The following is a 24,667-nucleotide window of genomic DNA, read 5'->3' as shown; positions in this document are numbered from 1 at the left end:
GCGGCCGGGAGCAGGGACAGGAAACCGGGGGCGGGCCCGGCCGCCCCCCCGCGCCGCCGCGCCTCGCGGCCCGCATGCGCAGACGGGGCGGGCGCGGCGCTCCGTAACGGCGGGCGGGTGAGGAGGAGGAGGGGGAGGAAGAGGTGGGGGGGGGGGGCGGCGGCGGCGGCAACAGCAGCAGCCGCAGCCGCGCCTGCGCGCCCAGGGGCCGCCACCGCCTCCGCACCCTGGGAGAGAGACCGGATCCGCCGCCGCATCCTCTTCCTCCCCCACCGCTTCCCCGCGGCCGCCCGCGGTCGGGACGGCCAGGCACGAGAGGAAGCGGCGGTCGGAGGTTTGTCCGGAGCGGAGGGTGGGGGGGCAAGGATGGCGTTGGTGGCGGCGCTCCCGCGCTCGCGTCCCGCCGCGCCGCGGCCGCCGGGCCCTTTCCCGTCCCCGCGGGGGGAGCGGCCGCCCCGAAGAGGCCTCGGTCCCGGGGGCGCCCGCGGGGGCTCTGCGGCAGCCGCTCCCCCCGCCCGGGCGGGCGCGGCTCCCGCCCGCCCCCTCCCACCGCGGCTGCTCCCGCTCGGCGGCCGCGGCCCCGGGCCCGCCGGGCACCGCCGGAGGTGGCAGCGGGGGCCGTGTCCGCGCCCTCGGGCAGGGCCGGCTCCCGGCAGACCCGAGAGGAGGAGAGGCCGTCGGGATCGTTCCTAAGCCCGGAGTGCGGTGGTGCTGGAGAAGCGGGAAGGTGCCCGCTTCCTCCTGGGGGAAGCAGGAAAGGGATGAGGGCTGTGGAGGGACGGGACGGCCGCGCCTGAGCATCGGGGAGAGGGGAGAAATGTGTTTCATTGCCCCTAGTCCAGCATCGCCGCGTCCCGCAGGCAGGAGGGGGCTGTGATGGGGGGTCGGGGTGTGCGGGGCTCCCCTTGCGCTGAGCAGGTGGGGATGCCTCAAACCTGGGTGTTTGTGTTGGCAGCGCTCGCAGGGACACGCACTGTGAAGTCTTGGGGGAGAACAGCGGTGGAGTGGCAGTGCAGGTCCTTGTAGCTGCCCCTGCGTTCCCTACTGATCCATCTAGTTGGGCATATGTACGCCATGGGTACCTGCAGTGACCGGGGTGGCTGCCGTGCTCGGATGTAGCTTTAAAGAGTCACATAATTCTTAGTAAGCTTTTCCGGACTAAATAAACACATAGTATCGCTTTGACGTTAGTCACATTTTCCCGGCGTTCACCATTATTTCTGCTGTGAAACGGGATACATACCTGCTGCTTTTGAAATAACTTTAATTATGATTTAGAAATGGATTTGTGCTGTACTTAGCATGTGCATTTTTAGAGGTTTTATTGCGGAGCCCCAGCTTGGCTTTTCTGTATTATGTACATCTACTCTGTGATCATAATGGGCCTTAAAGGCTGTGTGCTGTTGTGAGCTCACCTAGGGCTGTAGATACATGAATTTTGTTCAGATGATGTATTTTAGAGATTATTAAATTGCACACTGAGTATAGTTCTGTTTCTCAGAAGTCTATCTGGAGGAATAGGTAGTTTTAGTATTTAGTATTTAATTTAATTGCATTAAATAGTAAATGTACACATGAAGTAGTCTCACGATTTGAGTATAGGTGTCACACCTTTTTCCAAATTGTTTTTGTGTGTCAAGTAGAGGGGACCCTTTGCACTCAAAGATGTATAAGCAGCATCTTTCATGAACAGTCCAAAGAGGAAGAAAAGATGTTGCTGCTTATTTAATATTTTTGACTGCATTTTAGACAGATGGTTGTTGTTGGTTTTTTTCTTTGCTGAAGCAGGCTTTTTTGTTTTGGTCATGTGATTATGAAACAGACCAGAGTTGGTGCAAACCCTAAAATTTCTCTCTTAGTTTACTGACTGTTGTGCTTTGAGAATAAATTTTATATGTATGAGTATGATATCCATTATAATACTTAACCTTTCAGGAACTAACTTACAATTAATTAAGCTACATTAATGACTAATTAATTTCTTAATGTAGAAATGCTTGAATTTATAGTTAAGTGTCATATAGTGAATGTTCAAGAAAATTACATGTACTTTTAAACTGGAATTTAAGTTGTTTAATACAACAGACTAGCTTCATTAATGTACTATAGTTCAGAGAAAAAAAAATTGTTTATATAGGATACGTGGCTGGATCTTACTGGAGACATCCATGGCCCACTTTTCTTCAAAGGTTAATTTTCCAAAACAAGTCAAGTCTTCCACAAAACAGGAACACCCTTGGGGGTGGAAACTACCTGTGCTCGGCATAGAAGTCCAGTTGCCAATTTAAGCTGTTGGTTTATCATGTCATAAATGCTAATTTTCTTTCTGAGCAGGTATTTCCTTTAGTGTATAACTTCCTTTAGGAGCAGAAAAACAGGAGTGCATTGTGACCAAGCATGTTTTTAACATGGAGTCTGACACTTCTAGTCTCTACTTTCTGTGCAGCTTCAGAAAACTCACCTACCTCAAAGTTGTAACTCACCTCCCAAGAATAATATGTATGGAAAATAGTAGTAGTTTCCAAGTGAATAGTCATTCTCAAGATAACATTGTAGGATTAAACCTTGTTTTTAGTGAAATTTCACATTGTTGCCCTATTAGAATCTTCTTGATGTCCTCAGTTTTCTGGACTACTGTGCTATCAAAGACACCTTTGATGGCTTTAGAAGAGAGGAAAACTTCCAAGTCTGGAACTGCTTCATCAATTACCTATTTCTTTCTCAGTGCCAAGGATGCAAATTTGATACATTACTAAAGAATCTGGACCTTCCAACTCCTTTTTTCTTCTTTCTTTCCTATCTTTGAGATCTACTGGCTAGGTGTGTCGATTTACATAATTGATTCTAATCACTTTTAGTACTCACATTCCCCCTTACTATTAGCTGGTATGTTAAGTTTGAAACTGGCTTGCTTGTAACTCAGAATATCCCCCATAGTAACCAAGTGTTGATGTGCCTGAGCTGGGCACTGGGTTGCTAGCTGGGAGGATTGCTATCTGCACACACCAAGGCTTGTGTAGTTTGGCTTAGGGTTGTTCAGGTCTAAATTCTGACCTTTTATTATGTTAAAAATAGTGAATGACTCACTTCTTTAGATGTGTTTTTACTTGTGATTTGTATGAAGCTGCCCTTGGATTTGGATGGAAATAGGATTTTGATTAAAAGTGCACAAAAGTAGTATTTAAAGTTTGGGTTTTGTTTGTTTGGGTTTTGTTTGTTTTTGTGGTTTTTTTTTTAATTAGTTAAAACTAGATTAAATAAGTTGAATATCCAGGGAGATAGGTTTGGGTTGTTGGGGGTTTTTTTTGTTTGTTTGTTTTTTCCTAAATTTTCTTCCAGACGTATGGAAAATGAAGTGTGTTTTTTAAAGTGTGAATTGGAGTTAGTAAAGTTAGAATTTAAGAAGTATTTGATGGCTGAAGATGCAGATGGGAACCTGTAACACTTTCATAGATCTTTTACATGTTTCCCACCATTTTATGGAAAGTTAGGCATCTAATCTGACAGGTAATTAATGGGATTTTCAGAAGGAATCAGAATCTCTTAAAAAACCCCAGACAAAAGATACCTATATATCTTTCTCCCCACTTCTAATTTGGGTGGAAAATAAATTAATTTTTAATAAGTCCAGTTGAAGAATATTATGTCTGTGTATCTTATATGTTTCCCTACGAAACTGGAAATAGTCAATATACCTGTTCACTGTTATGCACTGAAGTATAGTGCCACTGCCATGTATGTAGTGCAGTATGTATCTCTATCAATCTTTGCCTGACCTCAGAAAATAAACAGATTCAAGGAAGGCAATTAATAGCCTATCCCATAACTCATTAACATTTGATGACTAATTTTCTGAATGGTCTCATTCAGATTTGAAGTACATGAACAAGTGTTAACAAGCCACCTCATTAAAATTACTTAAGCAAAAAGGAATAATTACTTAAAAACAAACCCTCTTATCAAGGTGTTACTTAATGTTGCTCTCCAGCTTGATAGGGAGGTACTTTATATCACCTGGTGATTACATGGTTTCATTTGCAATGGTGCTCCCTGTGGCCTTCCAGCAGCTACTTGCCAGTCCTGTTTTGGATAGCTGGCTTCCAAGAAACAACCCAGAACAAAATGGTCACTCCAGTGACATCGTTGAAGGGGAAGGTCTCATTCCTAGAACTTGTATTCAGGGATTATTTTTATTCTATCAGAATTTCAGTTCAGGATATAAAGCTAACTTTAGCCATAGATCTTTTAATCCATAAATGAGAAATGTCCACTGCTGCATAGTCATTGGGACTCAGCAGACAGTAGTGCATCTGTAGACATATCCTCAAGTCCACAGTTTTTCATTTATATATATAAAGATATATATGACTATATGCCAACCAGGCACAGTGCAATGAGAGAGATGTTGGGTTGGACTGGCTAAGGCTCTTGCTTTCCTTCTTCAGAAGTACATGGCTTTGGACAAGCTGTTTTTTAATTCAATGCCTCAGCTTTTCAGCCTCAAAGTGAGGAGAGTATCTCCTTTAAAATAGTCTTGAACTCTCCAAAGAGGTGTGAGAGAGGTAGATAATCTTGGATGCTTCTCCAGGCACTAAATGATGTAACTACCACTTATCCTAATGTTTTGAACAGATTCAATTCTCTTGGGCAAATGACGATGTAAATTATGGCGATTTTGGATCAGTAATTCAGAGATCCTTGATGTATTTGTTTCCATTACAAGGGAATGGGATGTGAGTCCTGACTCTGTGACAAATACAAAACCTTGTTCTTTAGCAAATGGTTATTGTTGGCAGCAAAACACAGTGTGGATGTGGAAAACAGGAATCGTGTACGTAGCATGTTCCTACCATGTGCACTTCCCTGGAGTACATGACAGATGGTTTTCTGTAAACCAAAGGCTCCAGCTTTGTAAATGTATGGTTCAAAGGTGATCCACATCACATAAATGTTCTGCAACAGGATTCCTGTCAGCTCCTCAGTCTTTTCTGCTACTGAGGGTCGTACTCAAATGTTCCAGTTATTTATAGTAATTAATTTCACAGTTTCAACTTGTCTTCTGCTGAACAGGTCTGCTTTTTCAGTTATTGACTGTCAGCAGCTTTCTGCCAAAAATGTCTTTAATCTTACTAGCAGGTGTATATCAATTTCTCCATGGCATCTTTGACTTGTTCTGGTACCTAATGACTGAACCAGTGCATATTCATTTTCTTTTTTTTTCCTGTTTCTGGAAAAATATTTCTATTCTTTACAGTTACATCAGAAAAGGAAGTAATGGTATCAATGAGTTCTTTTGCTAAAGCTTTGTGTTACTGATGCTCTGCCCAAACAGAGCTTAATCCACCAGCTTGTATTGTTCTTGAAACTTTACTCCTAAGCCAGGACAAACAATGCTGTAGAGAGGCTCGGGATACCAGCAGAGCCACAAGCTATTTATTGCTGTGGGCCTAACACACGTAGGGAGTCTGTGTCTGTAGCTGTTTAAAGTTCAGTGCAAAGTCTGTCAATGGATTGGGTTGCATGGTGATCTGTTCCCAGAGTAGCAGGAGGGTGGGCAGTAGTGCAGAGATGAGATGCACACTGTCTTGCTAGAAAGGAGCTGTGACCTGAGGCAGAAGGTCATGCTTTAGATGGAGCAGTATCTCTGTATCCTCAATGTATTTATGGTTTAGTGACTTCAGAGGTTACCTGAAAGGTGAAGGTCTCCAGTCAAGACTTGTGCTAGTATCTCTTATTGTAGCACACAGCAGTTTTTCAGTAGTAGTATCTACTCCTTCCCCCAGGTATCAAAGCCTTTTCCGTTTTCCTCAATTAACTGCCTTCACCTCAACAGTGAGCATTGGGTTTGACTAGTTGGGCTGTTTTGCAGTTAAACAACCAGGGAACACTAAGAGTTTCTGTTTGTGTATATTTATCACTGAAAAAGAAAAAGATTGGGCACACTAAATTAGTAGTAATTAAAGTGGCATTAATGAAGCATATCTGTTTCAAGTGAGTGAATGTTGAAAGACAACTGTTTCTGAATTGTATTACAGGCGGGGCTGTGTTGAAATAGTAGATCTTTGGTGTGGCTTGCAGGTATTTCAACTGTCTTGGTCTTACACTAAATCTTATGTTTTTGTGTGGAATTTAAGGAATGTCATTTCACCCAAGTTGTTCCTGCATTCTCTGTTCATCGTGAACTGTAGTGATAGTGATATCTTAGACACAAGACAAACATGTCCTGGCTGTTCCTCAGTACTGGAATGCAGAAGAACATTGCAAGATTAAATAAATCTGGAAGCATTTGATAGCTGTGGTACTCTAGCACCCATTATGATGGTAATTTTACTGTCACAACTATCCCATTCTTAATTAGGTTTTTTTGTTCAAGTGGAAGATGAAATAAAACCTGACCCTATTTTTAAGAGGAGAAATGTCCAAACAAGATAATAGACATTGGCAGCCACTGTAGGTGTTTTGAGCCTTGCTATTCCAGCATCCCTTTGCTCCTATTATTTCCTTGTTTTTCTTTTCTTCTGTCTGCAGCAGTGATGCTTACCTGGCTGTGTGGAAATTACTCAGAAGGAAAAACAATGTGAAAAATTAATAGGTGAAGCCCTTCTGCATGCAGCAGATAAATTTAATATGCATTGGAAATATAGACTTTTAGGGCTTTTTGTTTTGTTTGTTTTGGTTTTTTTTTTTAATCCTTAGTGCTAGTTCTGCTTCATCTCTACTAGAATGCCAAAGGTGAAATAAACAGGCTGATAATGATGTTGAGAGTTTAGCTGGAAAGTGATGGAATGTTAAAATTACTGCATTTATCTTTTTAGTGGCCTGGTATTGATAAGCTTTCAGTAGACAAAAACAAAGAAGCAGAAAAACCTGCTGTTTAATGTAGAAATGGGGGGAAAAGTGGCTATCTTATCAATGGTTGAATGAAATTCACAGGTGTACTCAGTGGGAAATCTGGGTAATTCTTTGAAGAGGAATGAAGTCTTACTGAAACTTGTTTTAACTCTCCAGCTTTAGGAGCTGTGTTGACAAAATAAAGAATTTTAGTTTGTGAGTCTAGGTCATATGAGAATTAATGTACAAACTCCTCTGCTTTTCATTTCTCTTAGATACCTTTGTTGTTTACATTTTTTTCTTAGAAGGGTTTTATTGCAAATAATGAAGTACTAATTTAGAAATGTTTATTAGACAATTAATTCTAAGAGGTAACTATGAAAGGTTTTCCAAAATGTGCTGATGTGTAAATTAATTTCATTTTCCTGCTTTCAGTCAGTCAAGTGCAGCCACTGATCACGAGATGTTACCACAAAATCTACCTCAGACTTCACTTTTGTTCATTCAGTTGCTGCGCCATAGATCTCAACGGGAGCTCTGCAGACACTCTTGAAAGTCTCTGAACAGATTGGGACATCAAGTCACAGCATGATGACCTAATAGGAGGTCAAAGTCTGAAAGATTGATTCAGCAGTTCAAGATAACACTGCCCTTTTATCAGTATCACTTCTGAAGGCTACGGACCTCCTGCCATTTCTTTCCTGGTTACTTCAGAAACACTCAGCTGACCTTTCTTTGGTGAAGAAATCTTGACTTTTCTCTCTGGTCCTGGAAATATTAATGGAATACAGTCATGTCTACCCAGGACGAGAGGCAGATAAATACAGAGTATGCTGTATCCTTGCTGGAGCAGTTGAAATTCTTTTATGAACAGCAGTTGCTAACTGACATAGTGTTGATTGTTGAGGGCACTGAATTTCCCTGCCATAAGATGGTTCTTGCAACGTGCAGCTCATATTTCAGGTGAGTATTCAAACGCTATAAAATCTGTGGTACCTGGTTTTAAGTGTAATAGTAATTGATTGGCAATGTTTAGCAGAGACTTAAAGATCAGTAACGTAAGTACAAAACCTAAATATCCTTACTTTCCAACACAGAGTAAAATAAAATTTCTGGCTTCCTGGGACCAATTCTAGATATTTATTGTAGTTCCTACAATGAGGTGGAGGGGGGGGAATCACACTTGTGATGGCTCATTTTCTTTAGGGAGTTAATGAGTCTAAAAATAAGTAAATTTCTTATTCTTCACACCAAATCTTTAAAATTCTTAATCTGTTTTTATTTCCCAAGGTAGGATAATAAGGAATTACTGAGACTTGGCTGCAGGAATTCCATTGTCATGTTCAACTGCAGTTTCTTAGTAGAAGCATTTGCTAAAAGTAGGGATTGCTGTGCAAGTTCATGGCTTTCTTTTCTGAATCATCTGGTTTTCCCTGCTCAGCAAAGCTGGAAACTCTTCCCTTGCTTGAGTGTTGTGGCAATGCAAGTGAAGTTTTTCTCTGTGTGGTTTGGGGTTGTTTATGGTTTTTTTTTTTTTGTTTCGTGGTCCCCCCAAGATACTGTTGAAATTTTTAGTTCAGTAGCTCTTGTTTTCCAAATGTTCTGGTTTTGGTCTTTTAAAACATTTTTATTAATAAGATATGTTAAATGCTACCACATTTTGCAAATGCCTTCATAGTAAGACCTGGATGATGAGGCACCATGAGTTTTCTGCAGTGATTAATCATTTTTGTTGGCAGCATAATATAATTAATCTGCCTGCCTGGAACGAATTTTGAAGATTGAAACTAGTCTGAGTGATATCCATGCATGTTCTACCTTCCTGATGCATTGTGGAGGGATTATAACTTTTCTTTCCTGTTCAGTCACTGGAAAGTTTACAAATTTGCTTTTCCTGAGACCAGCTCGCTATACAGAACACATCAGAGATGTTTTCTGTACTTTGTCTCATTTCTTGTAGAAAACTGTGGAAGGATTAATTTATTACTTTTACAGAAAATTTTTGTCCCTGCTGGCTTTTCTGTTTATTTTTTCATCTCAGATGAATCTGGTCCAACTTTTAGCAACAAGTATTGTGTGATCACTAGATAATAATTATTACCATTGGCCCTGTGCAGATGACATAGTTCCAACAATTTGTAAAATAACAGCCACTGAAAATGTAGCCAGATTTAATGTGGGTGGTTAATCATAAGGTTGGAAAGCTGTCATGAGTCCACCCAGTGTGCTGCATCAGAATGTGCAGTCAAATCTCTTATTCATATGTGTTTGTTTATTATTTATGGAATGAGGTTTTGGCACTGGTTAAAAGAAGTATCAAACTTGTGGTTTTGTCGTGTTCTGTTTTTCTTCTCTACTTTGGTTTACAAAAAGATGTTCAGCTTCCTAAATTTAGCTTTATTATGAAAAATTGATAGCCCTGAAGGAGGGGGAAGAAAAGCGAAGCATCTTTCTGTCTGATCCAGCCATTGTGTGTGATTGCAGCCAGCTTACCTTCCATCTTTGTGTCTGAATGATGTGCAGCCCTGCTCCAGCACAGGCTGCTCAGCAGTGTGTGAGCAAGAGCCAGAGCCTCCAAGAGCTCCCTCTTCCTTTCTGAAGAGTCTGTACCCTCTTGTACTTTCTTGTTTATCTTTAAATAGCTGCATAGCAAGTTGATATCAGTTAGTGATCCGTCCTAAAATGCAAGTTGCCCTGAATTAAGGAGCTTAGAAGAAGACAGAGAAATGGGGATGGGATACTGTCTTTGTATCAGATGCTTGCTGGAATGGCTTGGCTTAGGGAGTGTATCTCCATGTCCCTTTCATCTCTGCAGCCAGAAGCAGGACTAAAAGTGGTACCTGGTTTTAAGTGTAATAGTGTAATAGTAATTGATTGACTGCCCCTTCTAACTTTTCTCATGCCTGGTTTTCTAAAAAGAAAAGCCCAAATAAATATAAAGAGCCTTGAACTGAATTTTTAGCACAACCATAAATACCAAACCTGAATCAATATAAAGCTCTTGAAACCAATGTCCCTATTTTAAGAAAATTGACAAGTACATAGTTTATAGTACCAGATTGCAGTTAGTTCTTAACTGTGTTACAATTAAAATACTAGGATGGGCAAGAGGTGTGTGAAGCATTAAGGAAACAATAACAATGTTTTAAATTGCCTTTCTAGTCTTCTTCAGGAAGATGTAATGGAAATACTCGCTCTTTTTTTCCCAGATTAGATCTGATAGGTTTTTCTGCTATTGATTTTTGCCTGCAAATTTGAAGTTTACTGCATGTTATGATGAATGGTATATAAGAAATAATTCATAAAGTGCTAGTCCTTGCTCCATTTCTTCTCCTCCCAGAGGAGCATCCTTTTTGATATGACTTAGCTCAGTCCATTACATAAATCTGCTTCTTTTGGTTTAGAATCTAAAATCTAGCTGTGTATGTTTCAACAGTGTTTTCTGGAGGATGTTTCTTCCCTCTTATCACCTATCATAGAAAATATTTAAATTGTGTCATTAAAACTCCAAAATCATTAGCACTATCTGCTGATGAACACAGAAGTGTTTGCATGTATATAAAGTATTTCTGCAGAAGACACTGATGTTACTCTTTTGATGTTCTGTCCAAATGTTATATTGGAAATAGTAGATGTGAGCCTAAGGTAAATCCAAAACACCTGTGAACAGGCCTGCAAAAGGACTGTTCACCTTTAGGAGTGTAATCACCAAAGGCTTACAGGTGACTGTTCAAGATTACTCACTGCTGATCCTTGTCTTAATATGTGTGTTTCTCCTCAGAGCAATGTTCATGAGCGGGCTGAGCGAGAGCAAACAGACTCACGTACACCTGAGGAACGTGGATGCAGCCACTCTGCAGATCATCATCACTTACGCATACACGGGTAACCTGGCAATAAGCGACAGCACAGTAGAGCAGCTCTATGAAACTGCCTGCTTCTTACAGGTAGGAATGTTTACAGGAGGAAATAACAGCTCCTAATCTCTGAACCACTTTATTCTTTATCTTGTTAAAAGATCTTTCCTATTTAGTAATTTCAAAACACTTTTGCTCCGTTTGCTCTGTATAGAGAGCAGTTGCTTGCCAAATTTGCTTCATGTAGCCATCCCTCCTTGCATGACAGTCCCTTTGGAAGGCTGGAAATAAACCAGTGTACTTCTAACATTTAGAAAATTAGTTTTGCCAGCAGACATAATCACGTTGTGTACTCGGTCTGTGTGAAGCAGCTGAGTGAGTCACTGCTGTGTTTTTGTGTATGTATAGTATTCCATGCCTGAACTGTGTTGTTCAACACCAGACACAGGTACTTTATGTGCTGCTGCTCCATGACAGCATAGACTGTACGTGTAATACTTTGTGTGTTTCTTTGCATTACAGGTAGATGATGTGTTACAACGATGTAGAGAATACTTAATCAAAAAAATTAATGCAGAAAATTGTGTGCGTCTATTAAGCTTTGCTGATCTCTTCAGCTGTGAGGAGTTAAAACAGAGTGCTAAAAGAATGGTGGAGCACAAGTTCACAGCTGTGTACCACCAGGAGGCTTTCATGCAATTGTCACATGATCTACTGATAGATATTTTAAGCAGTGACAATTTAAATGTGGAAAAGGAGGAGACAGTGCGTGAGGCTGCTATGTTATGGCTGGAGTACAACACGGAATCCCGCTCGCAGTATTTGTCCTCTGTTCTTAGCCAAATCCGGATCGATGCACTTTCAGAAGTAACACAGAGAGCCTGGTTTCAAGGCTTGCCACCTAATGATAAATCAGTGGTGGTGCAAGGACTGTACAAATCGATGCCCAAATTTTTCAAGCCCAGACTTGGCATGACAAAAGAGGAGATGATGATATTCATCGAAGCTGCTGCTGAAAACCCTGGTAGTCTTTACTCATCTGTCTGTTACAGCCCACAGGCAGAGAAAGTTTACAAACTCTGCAACCCTCCTGCTGACTTGCATAAGGTTGGGACGCTGGTAACTCCCGATAATGACATCTATATAGCAGGTGGGCAAGTTCCTCTGAAGAACACAAAAACCAATCACAGTAAAAGCAGCAAACTCCAGGCTGCCTTCAGGACTGTGAATTGCTTTTACTGGTTCGATGCGCAGCAGAACACTTGGTTCCCCAAGACGCCGATGCTCTTTGTGCGCATCAAGCCGTCCCTGGTGTGCTGCGAAGGATACATCTACGCAATCGGGGGCGACAGCGTCGGCGGGGAGCTCAACAGGAGGACTGTGGAGAGGTACGACACCGAGAAGGACGAGTGGACCATGGTGAGCCCCCTGCCCTGCGCGTGGCAGTGGAGCACGGCCGTGGCGGTGCACAACTGCATCTACGTCATGGCGCACAACTTGATGTACTGCTACTTCCCCCGCTCGGACGCCTGGGTGGAGATGGCCATGCGGCAGACGAGCAGATGTTTCGCCTCAGCCGCTGCTTTTGGTGATAAGATATTCTATATCGGAGGACTGCATATTGCCAGCAATTCTGGGATAAGGCTGCCCAGCAGTACTGTGGACGGGTCTTCTGTAACGGTGGAGATCTATGACGTGAATAAAAACGAATGGAGGATGGCAGCCAACATCCCTGCCAAGCGCTACTCCGACCCGTGCGTCAGGGCCGTTGTCATCTCCAATTCCTTATGTGTCTTTATACGGGAGACCCACATGAATGAGAGAGCCAAGTATGCCACCTACCAGTATGACCTGGAACTCGACCGCTGGTTCCTGAGGCAGCACATATCGGAGCGCGTGCTGTGGGACCTGGGCAAAGACTTCCGGTGCACTGTAGGAAAGCTGTATCCATCTTGCCTTGAAGAGTCCCCGTGGAAACCTCCAACGTATCTCTTCTCGCCAGACGGAGCTGATGAATTCGAGCTGGATGGGGAGATGGTTACTTTACCACCTGTATAGCTCCCAAATGAGACTGCACAACTGAGTCTGTGCTCAGTTATAAAATAATAAAAGAAATAAATGGCTGTGAAAGAACAGGTCTGGGGACGGAAATCTCAGAGCTGTCTTTCATGAGTTGTATTTTTATGCCCTACCTAACACTTGCCGCCATTCAGTATGAATTAGTGAAAAGAGCAGATATGCTTCCATAATCTCAAATACTATTATCAGATAATTGAGAAAAATATATGTATATCATGAGCTTGAGCATCTGACTTGTCTAAAGAATTAATTCTAGTTCTATAAACTCTCCATTCAGGAAAATTAGCTTAAAAAAAAAAAGTAGTTATTGTTTCTAGGATGATGTCACAACTCTTTTGAAAGTATCTTCCAGTTACATTTTAACTACTTCTGGATATTCTACTTAAGTGCTAGTTATATAATTGTCAGTGTGGCCTAATTAAAGGACTGTGCCGCACTTACTAAATACTAATATCTATGTTGGTATAGTAATGCCATTAAAAGAAAAAGAAACAAATCCCATGGATCTACACCTGTGGTAGGAAGGGTAGATCTTCCATTGTATGGTAACATGCTGGGCAAAATGACTGCAGGTTCAGTCAAGCTGTATGATGAGGTGCATGTATTCTATTTTCACTAACTTATACCTGTCTATTTAGAATACAGGTCTTCCAAGCAGCTGGTAGATTACCAGGTGTGGACTTAAGTTGCTGGGCTTGCGATAGGAATTGCCAGCCCTCATAGTGCGGGTCTATGTGGGGCTTTAATCAGTAAATGCCTCCACGTTCTGTATTACAGTAACATTGGCTCATGTATATTACTTCCTGCTGCTGATGTATTTTTCCATTGTAAAACGAAGTTTTAGTGTGGATTAACCAGGTCTTTATTTTCTGTTAATTTAATAACAAGCATTACTGTAGTGTGATTGTGTATAGATATCCCTTAGCTGTCAGGTTTTTTACTTTGGGGGGGGAAGCAAACTTCAGGAATATCCTGTGCTGTGTGTGCAGGAGAGCAGATGCCTAGTGCTGCTCTGGCATTAATCCCAGGAACCACTAGCAGTAGCGGGGTGCCGCCAACCTAACATGAACACAGGTGCTTCATGACAAACCTTACTAGCATGTTCAGCTGCATCATGTTCTGGCACTGTATTTTGAATGACATTAATTTATTAAAAAAGACTGAATCCAATTGCCTGAGTGTGCTTTCTGGCTGAAATAAATAGAGCTGTGCCACCCTCCCACCACATGCACACTTGTAGCAAGTTGCTTACTGAAGGCAGCTAGAAATAGTTAAGCTGCAAAAAGCCTGGAGATGAGTATGTTAAGTTGGTCTGCTCACTACTACTCAGCAGAAGCTGGAAATTAGGTATTGAAGTCAAACTGAGGATTACATAGGACTAGAATCCCCTGCTATCATTTTTGTAAATCAGCACTTCGGTCATGGTACAAATTCTGCCCTACTGAAAGTGAAGAGCAGCAGGCATTAAGGAGGAACATTTTCTGTAAGTTCAGAAGATGGCAGACCTATTTTCAGTCTTAAGTAATCAAGAGCAAATTTATTTACTCCATTGACCAGACTGTCACTGGCTTTTCCTTAATTGTTTCTTATTGCAGTAGATACAACTGCAGTCTTCAATAATGACAACATCTTTGTATTGTTTGGGCTAGGTCTCAAGGGGCCTTACAAAGTTTTGTCTTGTACAATGATTAAAGGTTTTGACTAGAAAAGGGGCTTTAGATAAGAAAGCTGCCTTCTATAAAAACTCTTCCAGATGCTTTGGTATTTTGTGCCACGTGGAGGATTTATGAGACTCAGAGTAACAATGGCAAGCAACCAATTTGATTTTTTTTTTATGAAGGTGACATAACATGTTTGCATTTACCATTACATAAACTTTTTTTTTAACACCTACATATTTTAGATAAGAGGTGTGAGGTGACTCAGGAGCTCCTGCTGATAGGTCTGTTTATATTGCTTTCATGTCGCAAGCCTGTGCAAGGCAGCATACATAAAAAGAAGGATAGATACTCCTTTATAATGCAATTTGGAGAATCACATACCTCAGGCAAAAACATGAGCTGTATCCAAGTAACTGCAGCCTGCATGGGCTGCTCACTTCTGTGGCTCCTTCTCACTTCACCCTACTGTTATCAGGCTATATTAGGGTCTAGGACAAGGCTTTGTTGTTTTAACTGCAGATGATCTATAGCTAGTGAAGGGGCAAAGTGGGCTCATTCTGTTACTGAGAACATTCATCTTGAGTTTAAAACATTATGTGTAGTTTCTTACTGGAGGAAAACAAACAAAAAAAAAGAGTGTACTTGAATACAAATAAGAAATACTAAATAGGAACTACTAAATTGCCATGGCTGTAAGTCACAACTGCCTCAAAGAACCTGGAAGAACTTGGTTTTATCCATTTAGGAACATCTTTTGAAAGATGTTTTAACATCTTTTACATGCAGACAGTCTGTATGGTTTCCTGCTCGTCTGCACCTTTTATAATTTTTTCCTGTACATTACCAGTATGTTTTGTTCTTATGTGGCCCAAGATTATATAGTACCTTATGTAAAATGTATTTGTTATTAATAATATGGCAAGTGGTGAAGTCTCTAGTGACTGCTAAAGACATAGTAGTTCACTTACACAACTGCTTTCTGAGCCAGCATTCATCCCCAAAGAAAAACAGCTGGCAAATGCTATTCTCCAGTCTAAATTCTTGCCTTGCATAATTGAAGAAGGAAACTGTGCAGCCAAAGCATTGTCATCTGCCTGGAAGTGGTCACTAGTGGTAGAATTAGAGAAAGACTTCTGCAGGAACAAAGACAACAGCTGAAAAAAATGCAGTTCTCATGTCATAAATGGAGCAAATATGATTAAAGCCTCAACAGAGATCTAACTAGTGTCTTACTACAAAGCTTCAGCCTAATCTTAGCCTATTTAACATGTACTTGGCTTTGAAGTACATTTACATACAAGTTTCACTGAATCAACTCATGTCCTCAAGCTCTGCTGCATTTGCAAAGTTTACCTCTTTTCTGGTAAAGCTAATTTAAGTGAGGCCTACATAGTTTCTGTTTCCCTTACCTAAAGTAATAAAAGAAGTGATCTGGCCTCTGCTAACTTTTAATGCATTCAATCATTTTTTGCAGTTGTTTAAACACATACATAATTGCAAGTTTCATTTTTGTTGTAAAGGATCAGTCAGATCTGGGACAGTGAATTGGGCCAAGCTTTGCAGAGACCAGGCTCAGACAGATAGTTAAATTGGGGGGGAAAATAATTTGATAACATTTTAGAGATTATTTCAGCATTTAAAGCACTACTGTTTTTCACAGTATTTCTCATTTCACTTCTCAGTGCCTCTCTAAGATGCACAAGTACCTGCCACATTGCACTACAGCTAAGGGACATGTGTGGACAGACCTGCAGACCACTGAACTTATTAGCCAGGAGAGTTTTTCCTCCTTTGTTTCCCATTTCCAGCTACCTTCCAGTTGTTTCCTGTTTTTTTGCTCTGAATTCCTACATAAAAGGAATTATAATTTAGGCAGACTCTGAACCAGGCTCACCCTTAAACCCAGTTTCTTTCCACTTCATGCTTAACATTAGCCACACAAAGTTCTGTTTAGTTCCACTTTCAGAAGTATTTAAAATACCTCCCTCCTACAGCATTTCTCATGAGTACAGTTCAGCAAGGCAGAGTTCTTACAGAGCCTAAAAACTCAGAGGAGGAGTCTGAAGAGGAAAAAAAACATGAAACAATTTCCAAAATTTAAGAGCTGACATATGCTTCAGCCAGCTCTTTGGCACATGGCAAAATCCATATACACACACATTTTTCACAGCAGCAAAGTCAGCAACTACAGGTCATATTAGGCAGTATGTTAAGCTCAGTGTCATTTTTTGCCACTTTTTGGTAGGCCTGGGCTTTTAAATTCTCCACCCTGCATTTCTTCAGATATGAGAGATCAACTGAGTTCCCTTCTCCAGTATTTTCCATCTATTTCATAGAGCGTGCAAGTGATGTTATTTCCCATAGTTTTTAAGACAAGATGACAGCTGTACATCTGCCTTCCCTTCAAATAACTTCTTCCTCCAGTCTAAGCATTCATGCTTGATTATGCTCACCTGATCCAGAAAGCAGTGCCATAGTATTGATGATTTGGATTCAGACCAAAAAAGAAGATTTTGTAGGCATTCTCTGCTACTATTAGGGCAAACAGTAGTTGTGCTTTCATCAATATTAGTCAATAAATTCAGGGGTGGAAGAAAAAAAAAAACCACATTACTTGATCAGTTGATTTTGAAGTATTATTACAAGAGGAACAATGTATGATCCAACAATTTTGACTCAAGAGAGCTAGAGTTCCAAATTCCATCCCAACTGAGACTGAGCCACCTGTGTACAGATGTTATGCACAGATGATGTCAATTTGCAGGGAATAAGGTAATTTGAGTAAGGGTCACTATTTAACTGACACAAGTGATCAATTTGCCTATTTTTTATGAATCCAAACACTGCTTCTGATGTTTGTTAAAGAATGGGGTCAAGACCAGAAACATTACAGAAGTAAAGCTCTGTGTCTGTTTTTTTTAAGTCAGTTCCTTCTCTAATATAGCATGAAAGACTCGAAACACCAGGAAGAAATTTTTCATACATCTTTAATCATAATACAATAATGTAGTGTTTCTCCCTTTGATGAATAATCTCCATGTTGCCCTTTTTAATGAAAACCAAATACCTGCAAGAAAGTGAAATTGCAGTGCATAAAAAGCATGATGTAAATTTATCTTTCAGTGTCTTTGCCCAACTACTTGTACACAGTCAGAAAAACCTTAACAAATGTTAGGGAATTGCCACCATTCTCTAGACAGAACCTTTGTCTAACTCACATCTAAACCTTACCCAAGGCAGTCAGTTTCCTCCTTCTGGAAAACCCATTTACCAAATCCTTCTCAGACAGGTACCGTGACAGCTGCAGTAGAAGTTCTGAAGTTTTAAAATAGCTCCCTATGGCAGAGAACTGGATGTGCAGCAATTAATTTACACAGCATCTCGATTTTGACCAGATGTCACAATCCACAGAAACTACAAGTTACTTTGAAGCTAAATCTACACCAAAATTTTAGTTGTACTTGAAATTCTTACTGATGTAAGAGAGGTCTGTGACCTCCTGAGGACTTCAATCAATCCACAAGAAGCAGCACCCCACAGGGAATAAAAAGTCACTCTAGAGGATCCTTTTGTCCTAAATTTTCAAAAAGCAGCATCCATAATCAGTTTAAATGGAAGACAAATTTCAAAAATACTGTCAGTGAATTACAAGCAGCTACCAATATCAAAACCAGATGCCTGCAAGTGTCTTCTGGTGGAATTAATTTATTAAAATAATACAGCTTTCTGAGCAGATGGAACTTTAAACAGGCTGGATGTATTTTATTTCTCAAGCAGCACAGGAAAAATCAAATACATTACTTGTATGTTCAATTATCAAGCAGTAGTTCCTATGTTTAAAAACTGCATTCACACCTTCACTTTTACAATTAAATACTGCCACATTAGTTTCTCTGCTTAGTAATAATTTGTATGGAAATCAGAAGCTTGTTTAGGCAAAATATTATATTTAATTACAAAGGTGCTTAAAACAGAAGTACAAAGTCAAACAAGTGCAATGTACCAGAACACTGACCTAAAAATTCTAATTAAATTGTGACATTTGAGGAAACTGGTGTGAGATGTGTACAGGAATTAAGGTCATGACATGAAAATCACTGATGAAAGATGCCGAACACTTCCGTCAAATGAAATATAAGGTCAGCAACACTTAAGTCTTGTGGGGTTTGGGGGACTTACATCTCCTTTCTAAGCTCAACAGGCAGTTCCTCAAATGCTGGCACATACAAAAAGCTGAGGTTGATGCCTGTGATGAGAGAAAGTTGAGAGGTTTGCTATTGTGTTACCTGTAAGTCAGTGTATGCTGCATGCTCACCGCCAGAAATACCTCTGCAACACCAAATCAGGACAGAGCTGTAACAATGCCTTCACAGCTGACTGATTGGAGGCACTATCACCAATTCACTCAGGACCCTTTGTTCCTTACAGTGCAGAAATAGATGTCAGGGCTTTTGAAATGGAAGTCGACTGCCTAAATCTTTCTGAATAATTAATAATGCCTGCACTGGAAATATTAAAGCAGAGGAGAGGAAAACAACTTGCCATTTGCATTGGATTTAACTAAAGAGGTTACAAGCATTAAGTTAAGAAGAGAACTACATGAGCTTAGATGAACCTCAGTGGTTGCATGCCTTCCTACAGCCCAGAAGTAAGCCTAAGCAAATGTTGGAGAGCAAACGTAGATGTTAATGAAGACAACTAATTATGAAGATCACTTCACCTCCACCCACTCATTAAGTCTTAATCACTCTTTAAATCTGAGTTTAAATCTGAGTCCAACTTGCTAGCAGGGTGTCAGTTCTTAAAAAGATTGAAAAGCTTTTTATTCTGTCATTTGTAAGGAAAGGAAAATATTCTTAATCAGGTTGTATGTTTGGTTCCACAACAGAGGCAGCTGGGACAGTGAGAAAAAGGCTGCAAAGAAGGATCTGGTCTTCATGCCCATAAGAAAATTTGTGATGTATCACAACAGAATCACTGTACAAAGCAATAAGCAGCCAATGAGGGCACTCCTTCTGTCTTTCCTCAGATTAATCCACCAGAAAACAAACAAACAAACAAACAAAGGTCTGCTTTCTAATACTCTTAGGCCAGCGAGGGAACCTGTGGGAATAAGGGGAATGCAGAGAGCTAATAAATTTGCCATATAAATTTGGAGCATTTGAGAACTCAATAGAGAAAACTCAGGTGAGGAGGTAACAAAGACAAGGGTATTGAAAAGGGATCCTTGAAGGTCCTGCTTCTACAACTTGTACACGTAAATAGCAACCACTTGCCTGGCTTCTAGAACTCACCATTATGAGCTCCTAAGCATAAATCTACCTAGGTATGCTTTAAGTTGCTGGAGTTAGTTTTATAGGTGATTAAATCCTTTATGCACCTTTCTTCAGTCTTCATTAGAACATGGACTGTGACCACTTAAATCCCAGAGTGCAGATAATATGTTAGTCATTTCACAAAAGTGTTTCTTTTCTTATCTGCATGCTGGTTCAGAAAGCTCTAGACACACCATGAATAAACAGCTCTAGTCTTAATTCACTGCATATAAATAATATCTAGTCTTTAAAAAGATATAAATGTCTATTACAGAGTTGTGGAATAAAACAGAAAACAGCATCAGAAGTTTGAGGAGAGATACAAAGACACACAGATACCAGGAGCAATAGCTGCAGTTTGATAGATCCATCTTACTTGTGTGTCAGAAGCAAAAAATTAGTAGAGCTTTAGGGGCCTTTTTTTGCCCTTCTCGAATCAAACTACTCAAATTGGCTGCTTGTCTTTAGTTTTTCCACAGTCATTCTATCTAGTCTGTCCCGGAAAAAAAATTAAAGAAGGCTTTAAATCAGATCCCATCTTTTCAAATCACTGAAGCAAAAAAACTGACAACCAAGTTGCTGGACAGTGACAGTGTGATGCAAGTGTGGCTTTTCTATTAACTTTACAAATGCACAGAAGGAATTAAAACATAATTTCCTAAAAACATTCGAGCCTTCTTGTTTACCTGTCATGCAGCTATTGCATTTTATTTGAGGAACAGGAAATATAACCATGACCACAAATCTTGGCCCCAGAAAAGAACACGGCAAAATGCTGACAGATACTGATGAGGCAATAAACTAAGGGCCTTTTGGTACAGAAAAGTTGGAACACTGGATAATGTAATGTAGAAAATGTTAAGAGCAACACATGGGGATGTCAGAAGGCATCTAGAGGCACACACATTGCAAGAAAAAAGGAAATAATTTCCCTTGGAATCCAGAATTGTGGGAAGTGCAATACACTTGCATACAGAAACCACCACATACATGTTACATAGGAAATACAGCATTATGCCACATCTTTTCAAATAAACTATTGTATTTCTTCACACAAGGATACTAACTGAGCTGTTCTAGTTACTTTCAATTCTAGTGTTACTTTCCTTATGAAAAAAGCAATTATCCAAACAACACATTCCCTGAGTCGACACAGAAAATCCACATTGCTGATTTTCATTTGGAAGAGTCCTCATAACTTTACTGGGGGGAAAAAAACCAAAAACGCACAGAGTTTGCTACTGTGCTAGTTTTGGGTGGGTTTAGTAGGTCATATTCACATGTATGCAACTACATTAATGTTGTAATTACATCCCAACTTACAAAATTGTCTATGATCCAATCCCAGTTTGGGAGAAATGCTTTGTAATTCTTTCCCTGAAGAGATCTCTCCAACTGGAATCCCATTCACATCCCAGGGGAAAAACTCAGCCAAAACATAGGCAAAGGTATGAAGGCCTACTGCATAACATGAAAAAAACTACTGATTTTGCAACTGTCACACAGATTTGGAGACACAAAGAGAGCTAGAGATAGATTCATTCAAACAACTCTACATGGATACAGGGGATAGAGGAAAAGAAAACTCTTGTCAGCCACAGTCTTACTCTGCACCTTGTTGATTTTAATTTGCAGGTAAAAGTGTGAAAGTTCCACTCTTTAAGGGTTGCAGAGATTCTCTCAAATCCAACCTAAAAGACAAATTATTATTTATATTCTGCTTATTTCTAACAAGAATTCACAAACATTTGGCTATCTGGATTGAAAAATAGAACTACTTTACATAAATATCTTCAACATCCAAGAAAATGTACAAATCTAAAGTCAAACACATTTGGCTTGCAACAAGCCCCGTTTGCTAACGTCTTTATAAAGGCTCAGTTTTAAAGAGAATTAGTCATTTTAAATATAACCAATACACTGCAAATGCCATCCCATTGTATGGTGACACTCACCATTCTTCTGTACTTCTAGGGAAAGTGAATAATAACATTCCACATCTGCTTGCAAGCAACATATACCTTATTTTGGTCCTGGGTAGGTAATCTCCACTCCTACATTTTGGAGTGGTCTTTTTACAGCTCAGAGAAAGATTGCACCTGAAATAGTCAGCAGCATTCTGCCAAACCAGCATTTAGTCCCCAAGGCTTTGGGTTGAGTGTGTGAAAGTGGAAAACCATGATGACATTGCTGATTTTGCACTCGTGAAGGCTCCTCCCACAGACTGACCTGCAATACAAAACAAAGATCAATAGCAAAGTGTTATCTTTACTGAGCTGCTACAAAGAAATACTAAAAAAAAAAATAATTCAATCAGTTGTCCGATTTGGGATTTGGCACAGAGTCGGTGCCAGAAAATAGATTCTAAGAAGTTGAACACAGCAGCTCAGCAGAAATGGCCTATGGTGTCCTTTGCCTGGGAAGGCTTGGTAGACTTTGGGCTGAAAGGCACTCCTGGCCAGAGTGCACCACAGCAAAAAAGGAAAGGCAGACTCCAACAGAATAAAAGAGAAAGTTAAACAATTTTTGGCACAGCTATTGCCAAACAACTATCAGACCCCTTAATGGATGAACTCCCATTAACTCACACTGCAAGATGACAGTGTGATGATGTGCCCCTGTTCAAGTGCAACAACTGCTTTTCCAGAAAGTTACAGACTGCTGCAAAATCTGCAGAAACTGACACAAGGACTTTTTCTGATCTCAACCAGCTTTGGATAGTTTCAGTCGAAGTGATATCAAAGTTGAGAATAACTCAATGCAGATGGTGGTCAAAGTATTTACCAGATTACATGGAATCTCTTACCTGAACATCTCTCTTCCCATATTACCTCCAGGCCACACTGGAAAAGGAATATACACTAATTTCTTTGTGTAGCTGCTTATCTTTCTGCTAGTACACGATATATGGGGCCTCAATCAGCAGCTGTACCCTTCAAAATGTTGCTCTGATTTGTGCATGTTATAAAGTACACTTGGACTAAAACAAAATACAACTGAGAAATAGGATGCCTTTCAAAAAAGATCCAGCATGGATGTAAAGTGATTTTAAATAGATTTCTTACCTACAGCTTTTCCTGTTTGTACCACGTTCCGGCTGGTAGAAACCATCACATTTCCAAGCTTCTTTCCACGCTCACTGTTTTGCACTGAACTGAGCAAGAGAGATACTGAAGACTGTTAGTTGACTGACTTATTACTCCTCTCAGGTGTAAATAAACTAGTTAAAGTATGTATCATTACACACAGATTTACATAGCATACATATATATAGTTTACATATAAGGTCAAGCCCAACTCCTGCATTCATCTTATCCACAGAGATCAGTTAGGCAAGCTCCTCAGAGGATGAAAAGATGCTGCCAGCAGGACAGGAAATCAAAACACCCAATGGTTCATTCTTACACAGCACACTTTAAACCTTTCACAGACTCCATCAGGTTGGAAAAGACCTTTGAGATCATGGAGTCCAACCCAGGACTGAACACCACCCTGTCAACCAGACCTTGGCACTGAGTGCTACATCCAGTCCTTCCTTAAACACCCCCAGGGACAGTGACTCCACCACCTTCCTAGGCAGCCCATTCCAATTTTCAATCAATCTTTCCTAAATGTTTACCAAAATGCATTTATGATCAAAATTACAAAGTCATATTTTCAGTAGTTTTGGGAATTCTTAGCCCTAAAACATAACCTTTAAATAGAACAACAAGTGTAAGTGATCAGTCCTTTTTTTCTACATAAAGCTTACTTTGTATCTTTGTCCAAGATTAAATTTTTGATCAAGGACAGTTTACACTCATGCTTTTGTTAAAGAAATGCAAGAAAGTGACAGACATGATCATCATTTGGAAAGAAAAGCACAAAAGCGATCAGTTCTACTGCACAAATACAATCACTTGAAAATAATTAATTTCACTTAGTTTTAAATTGTAACTTTCAAGTCCACAAAGTCCAAGGCTTTGCAAACCCATTAATGTGAAACTTAACAACACATCATGCCTATTCTTTCCCCATTTTCAAAATCTTCAGTGTAGACAGAAAAAGCAGAAAAAATAGAATACACCACAACCAAGTCTAGGCTCAGTTTGCAAAGGCAAGTAATTTTAATGAGGATCTGGTATCAAAGTCCCACCTACAGAATCAAGGCACTGTTGTAAAAATACTTATTATTAGAAACATATTATGAACTACTGGTCCTTTTACACTGATGTCACACTACCCAGAAGAATTAGTAACTCCCCTTTCAAACAAGGGGACAAAAACAGGCAAATGTTAAAGACGCCTCCAGAGCTTTCAAATTAAGACTTTGTAGAAAGATCATCCATTAATAAAAGAGAGAGAGACTGTTGTTTAATGGTCAGCAGAGCTAAGTGAGAAAAAAAATCCATTTTGCTTGGTGCATAAACCCCAAGCTGAATTCTGACTTCAGTTAGAGCTGAGCAGCTATGGAAAAAACAAGCACCACTGAGTTGTAGACTTGAATTTTAAAGGCAGCAGTTGAGATCAACTTAAAATTCAGATGACTCTGGTACAAGAAGACTATACAAAACACATTTGAAACTTGTAAATTGAAGGAACTAAACCACATCTCACTATGCATACATAGTGAACTGAGTTTTAGAACAATGCTGAATTAAAACCCAGCTAATTAGAAAGGGAAAAAAAGCTGTTTTCTCCTAATAATGAGACCTAAAGTCAAATCACTGATGGAAGTTTTAACAGCTTTAGCTGACAAATTACAAGTAGATGTACAAAAACCTTATCATTGCAACGCAAAAAATCAAAGCTGTATTATGTGAAGTCCAACACAAAATAGCGCACTTGCCTTTTTTTAAAAATTATTATTTATTTCAGGCAACTGTTTCATCTTCAGATGTGGTGCTGTTTTGCAGCAGAACTTTTGAGTATAGTTTCGTGAAGA

General features: G+C 40.1%; 2 protein-coding genes across 3 annotated transcripts in view; one reads left to right on the top strand and one right to left on the bottom strand.

Moving 5' to 3' along the window:
• Window positions 1-168: 168 nt before the first annotated feature.
• On the top strand, window positions 169-13,937 carry KBTBD2 (kelch repeat and BTB domain containing 2). 2 transcript variants are annotated; one of them, XM_036406310.1, is made up of 4 exons: window positions 169-334; window positions 7,267-7,794; window positions 10,613-10,778; window positions 11,211-13,937. In XM_036406310.1, the coding sequence occupies exons 2-4, from the start codon at window positions 7,625-7,627 to the stop codon at window positions 12,744-12,746; spliced, it is 1,872 nt and encodes a 623-aa protein (XP_036262203.1). In that variant the 5' UTR covers window positions 169-334; window positions 7,267-7,624; the 3' UTR covers window positions 12,747-13,937. The 2 variants fall into 2 exon arrangements, with proteins under 2 accessions (XP_036262203.1, XP_054371607.1); XM_054515632.1 differs by lacking the exon at window positions 169-334 and adding an exon at window positions 4,282-6,592.
• A 3,460-nt stretch (window positions 13,938-17,397) lies between these two features.
• Window positions 17,398-24,667, bottom strand: part of AVL9 (AVL9 cell migration associated) — a 46,445-nt gene continuing 39,175 nt past the window's right edge. The window contains exons 15-16 of the mRNA XM_036402748.2: window positions 22,809-22,897; window positions 17,398-21,972 (exon numbers count right to left, since the gene is read on the bottom strand). Coding sequence (XP_036258641.1) covers window positions 21,878-21,972; window positions 22,809-22,897 — 184 coding nt within the window. The 3' untranslated portion in view covers window positions 17,398-21,877. The remainder of the gene's footprint in view (window positions 21,973-22,808; window positions 22,898-24,667) is intronic.

The sequence above is a fragment of the Molothrus ater genome, chromosome 1, assembly GCF_012460135.2.
Source record: "Molothrus ater isolate BHLD 08-10-18 breed brown headed cowbird chromosome 1, BPBGC_Mater_1.1, whole genome shotgun sequence".
NCBI classification, from domain to species: Eukaryota; Metazoa; Chordata; class Aves; order Passeriformes; family Icteridae; genus Molothrus; species Molothrus ater.
This window is presented reverse-complemented; position numbering and strand designations above follow the sequence as displayed.

Excerpts from the sequence above, each read along its gene's own strand:
- KBTBD2 (XM_036406310.1), top strand. The coding sequence starts at position 7,625 with ATGTCTACCCAGGACGAGAGGCAGATAAATACAGAGTATGCTGTATCC. Across the intron at positions 7,795-10,612 it reads ACGTGCAGCTCATATTTCAG|AGCAATGTTCATGAGCGGGC; the intron begins GTGAGTATTCAA and ends GTTTCTCCTCAG. Across the intron at positions 10,779-11,210 it reads AAACTGCCTGCTTCTTACAG|GTAGATGATGTGTTACAACG; the intron begins GTAGGAATGTTT and ends TTTGCATTACAG.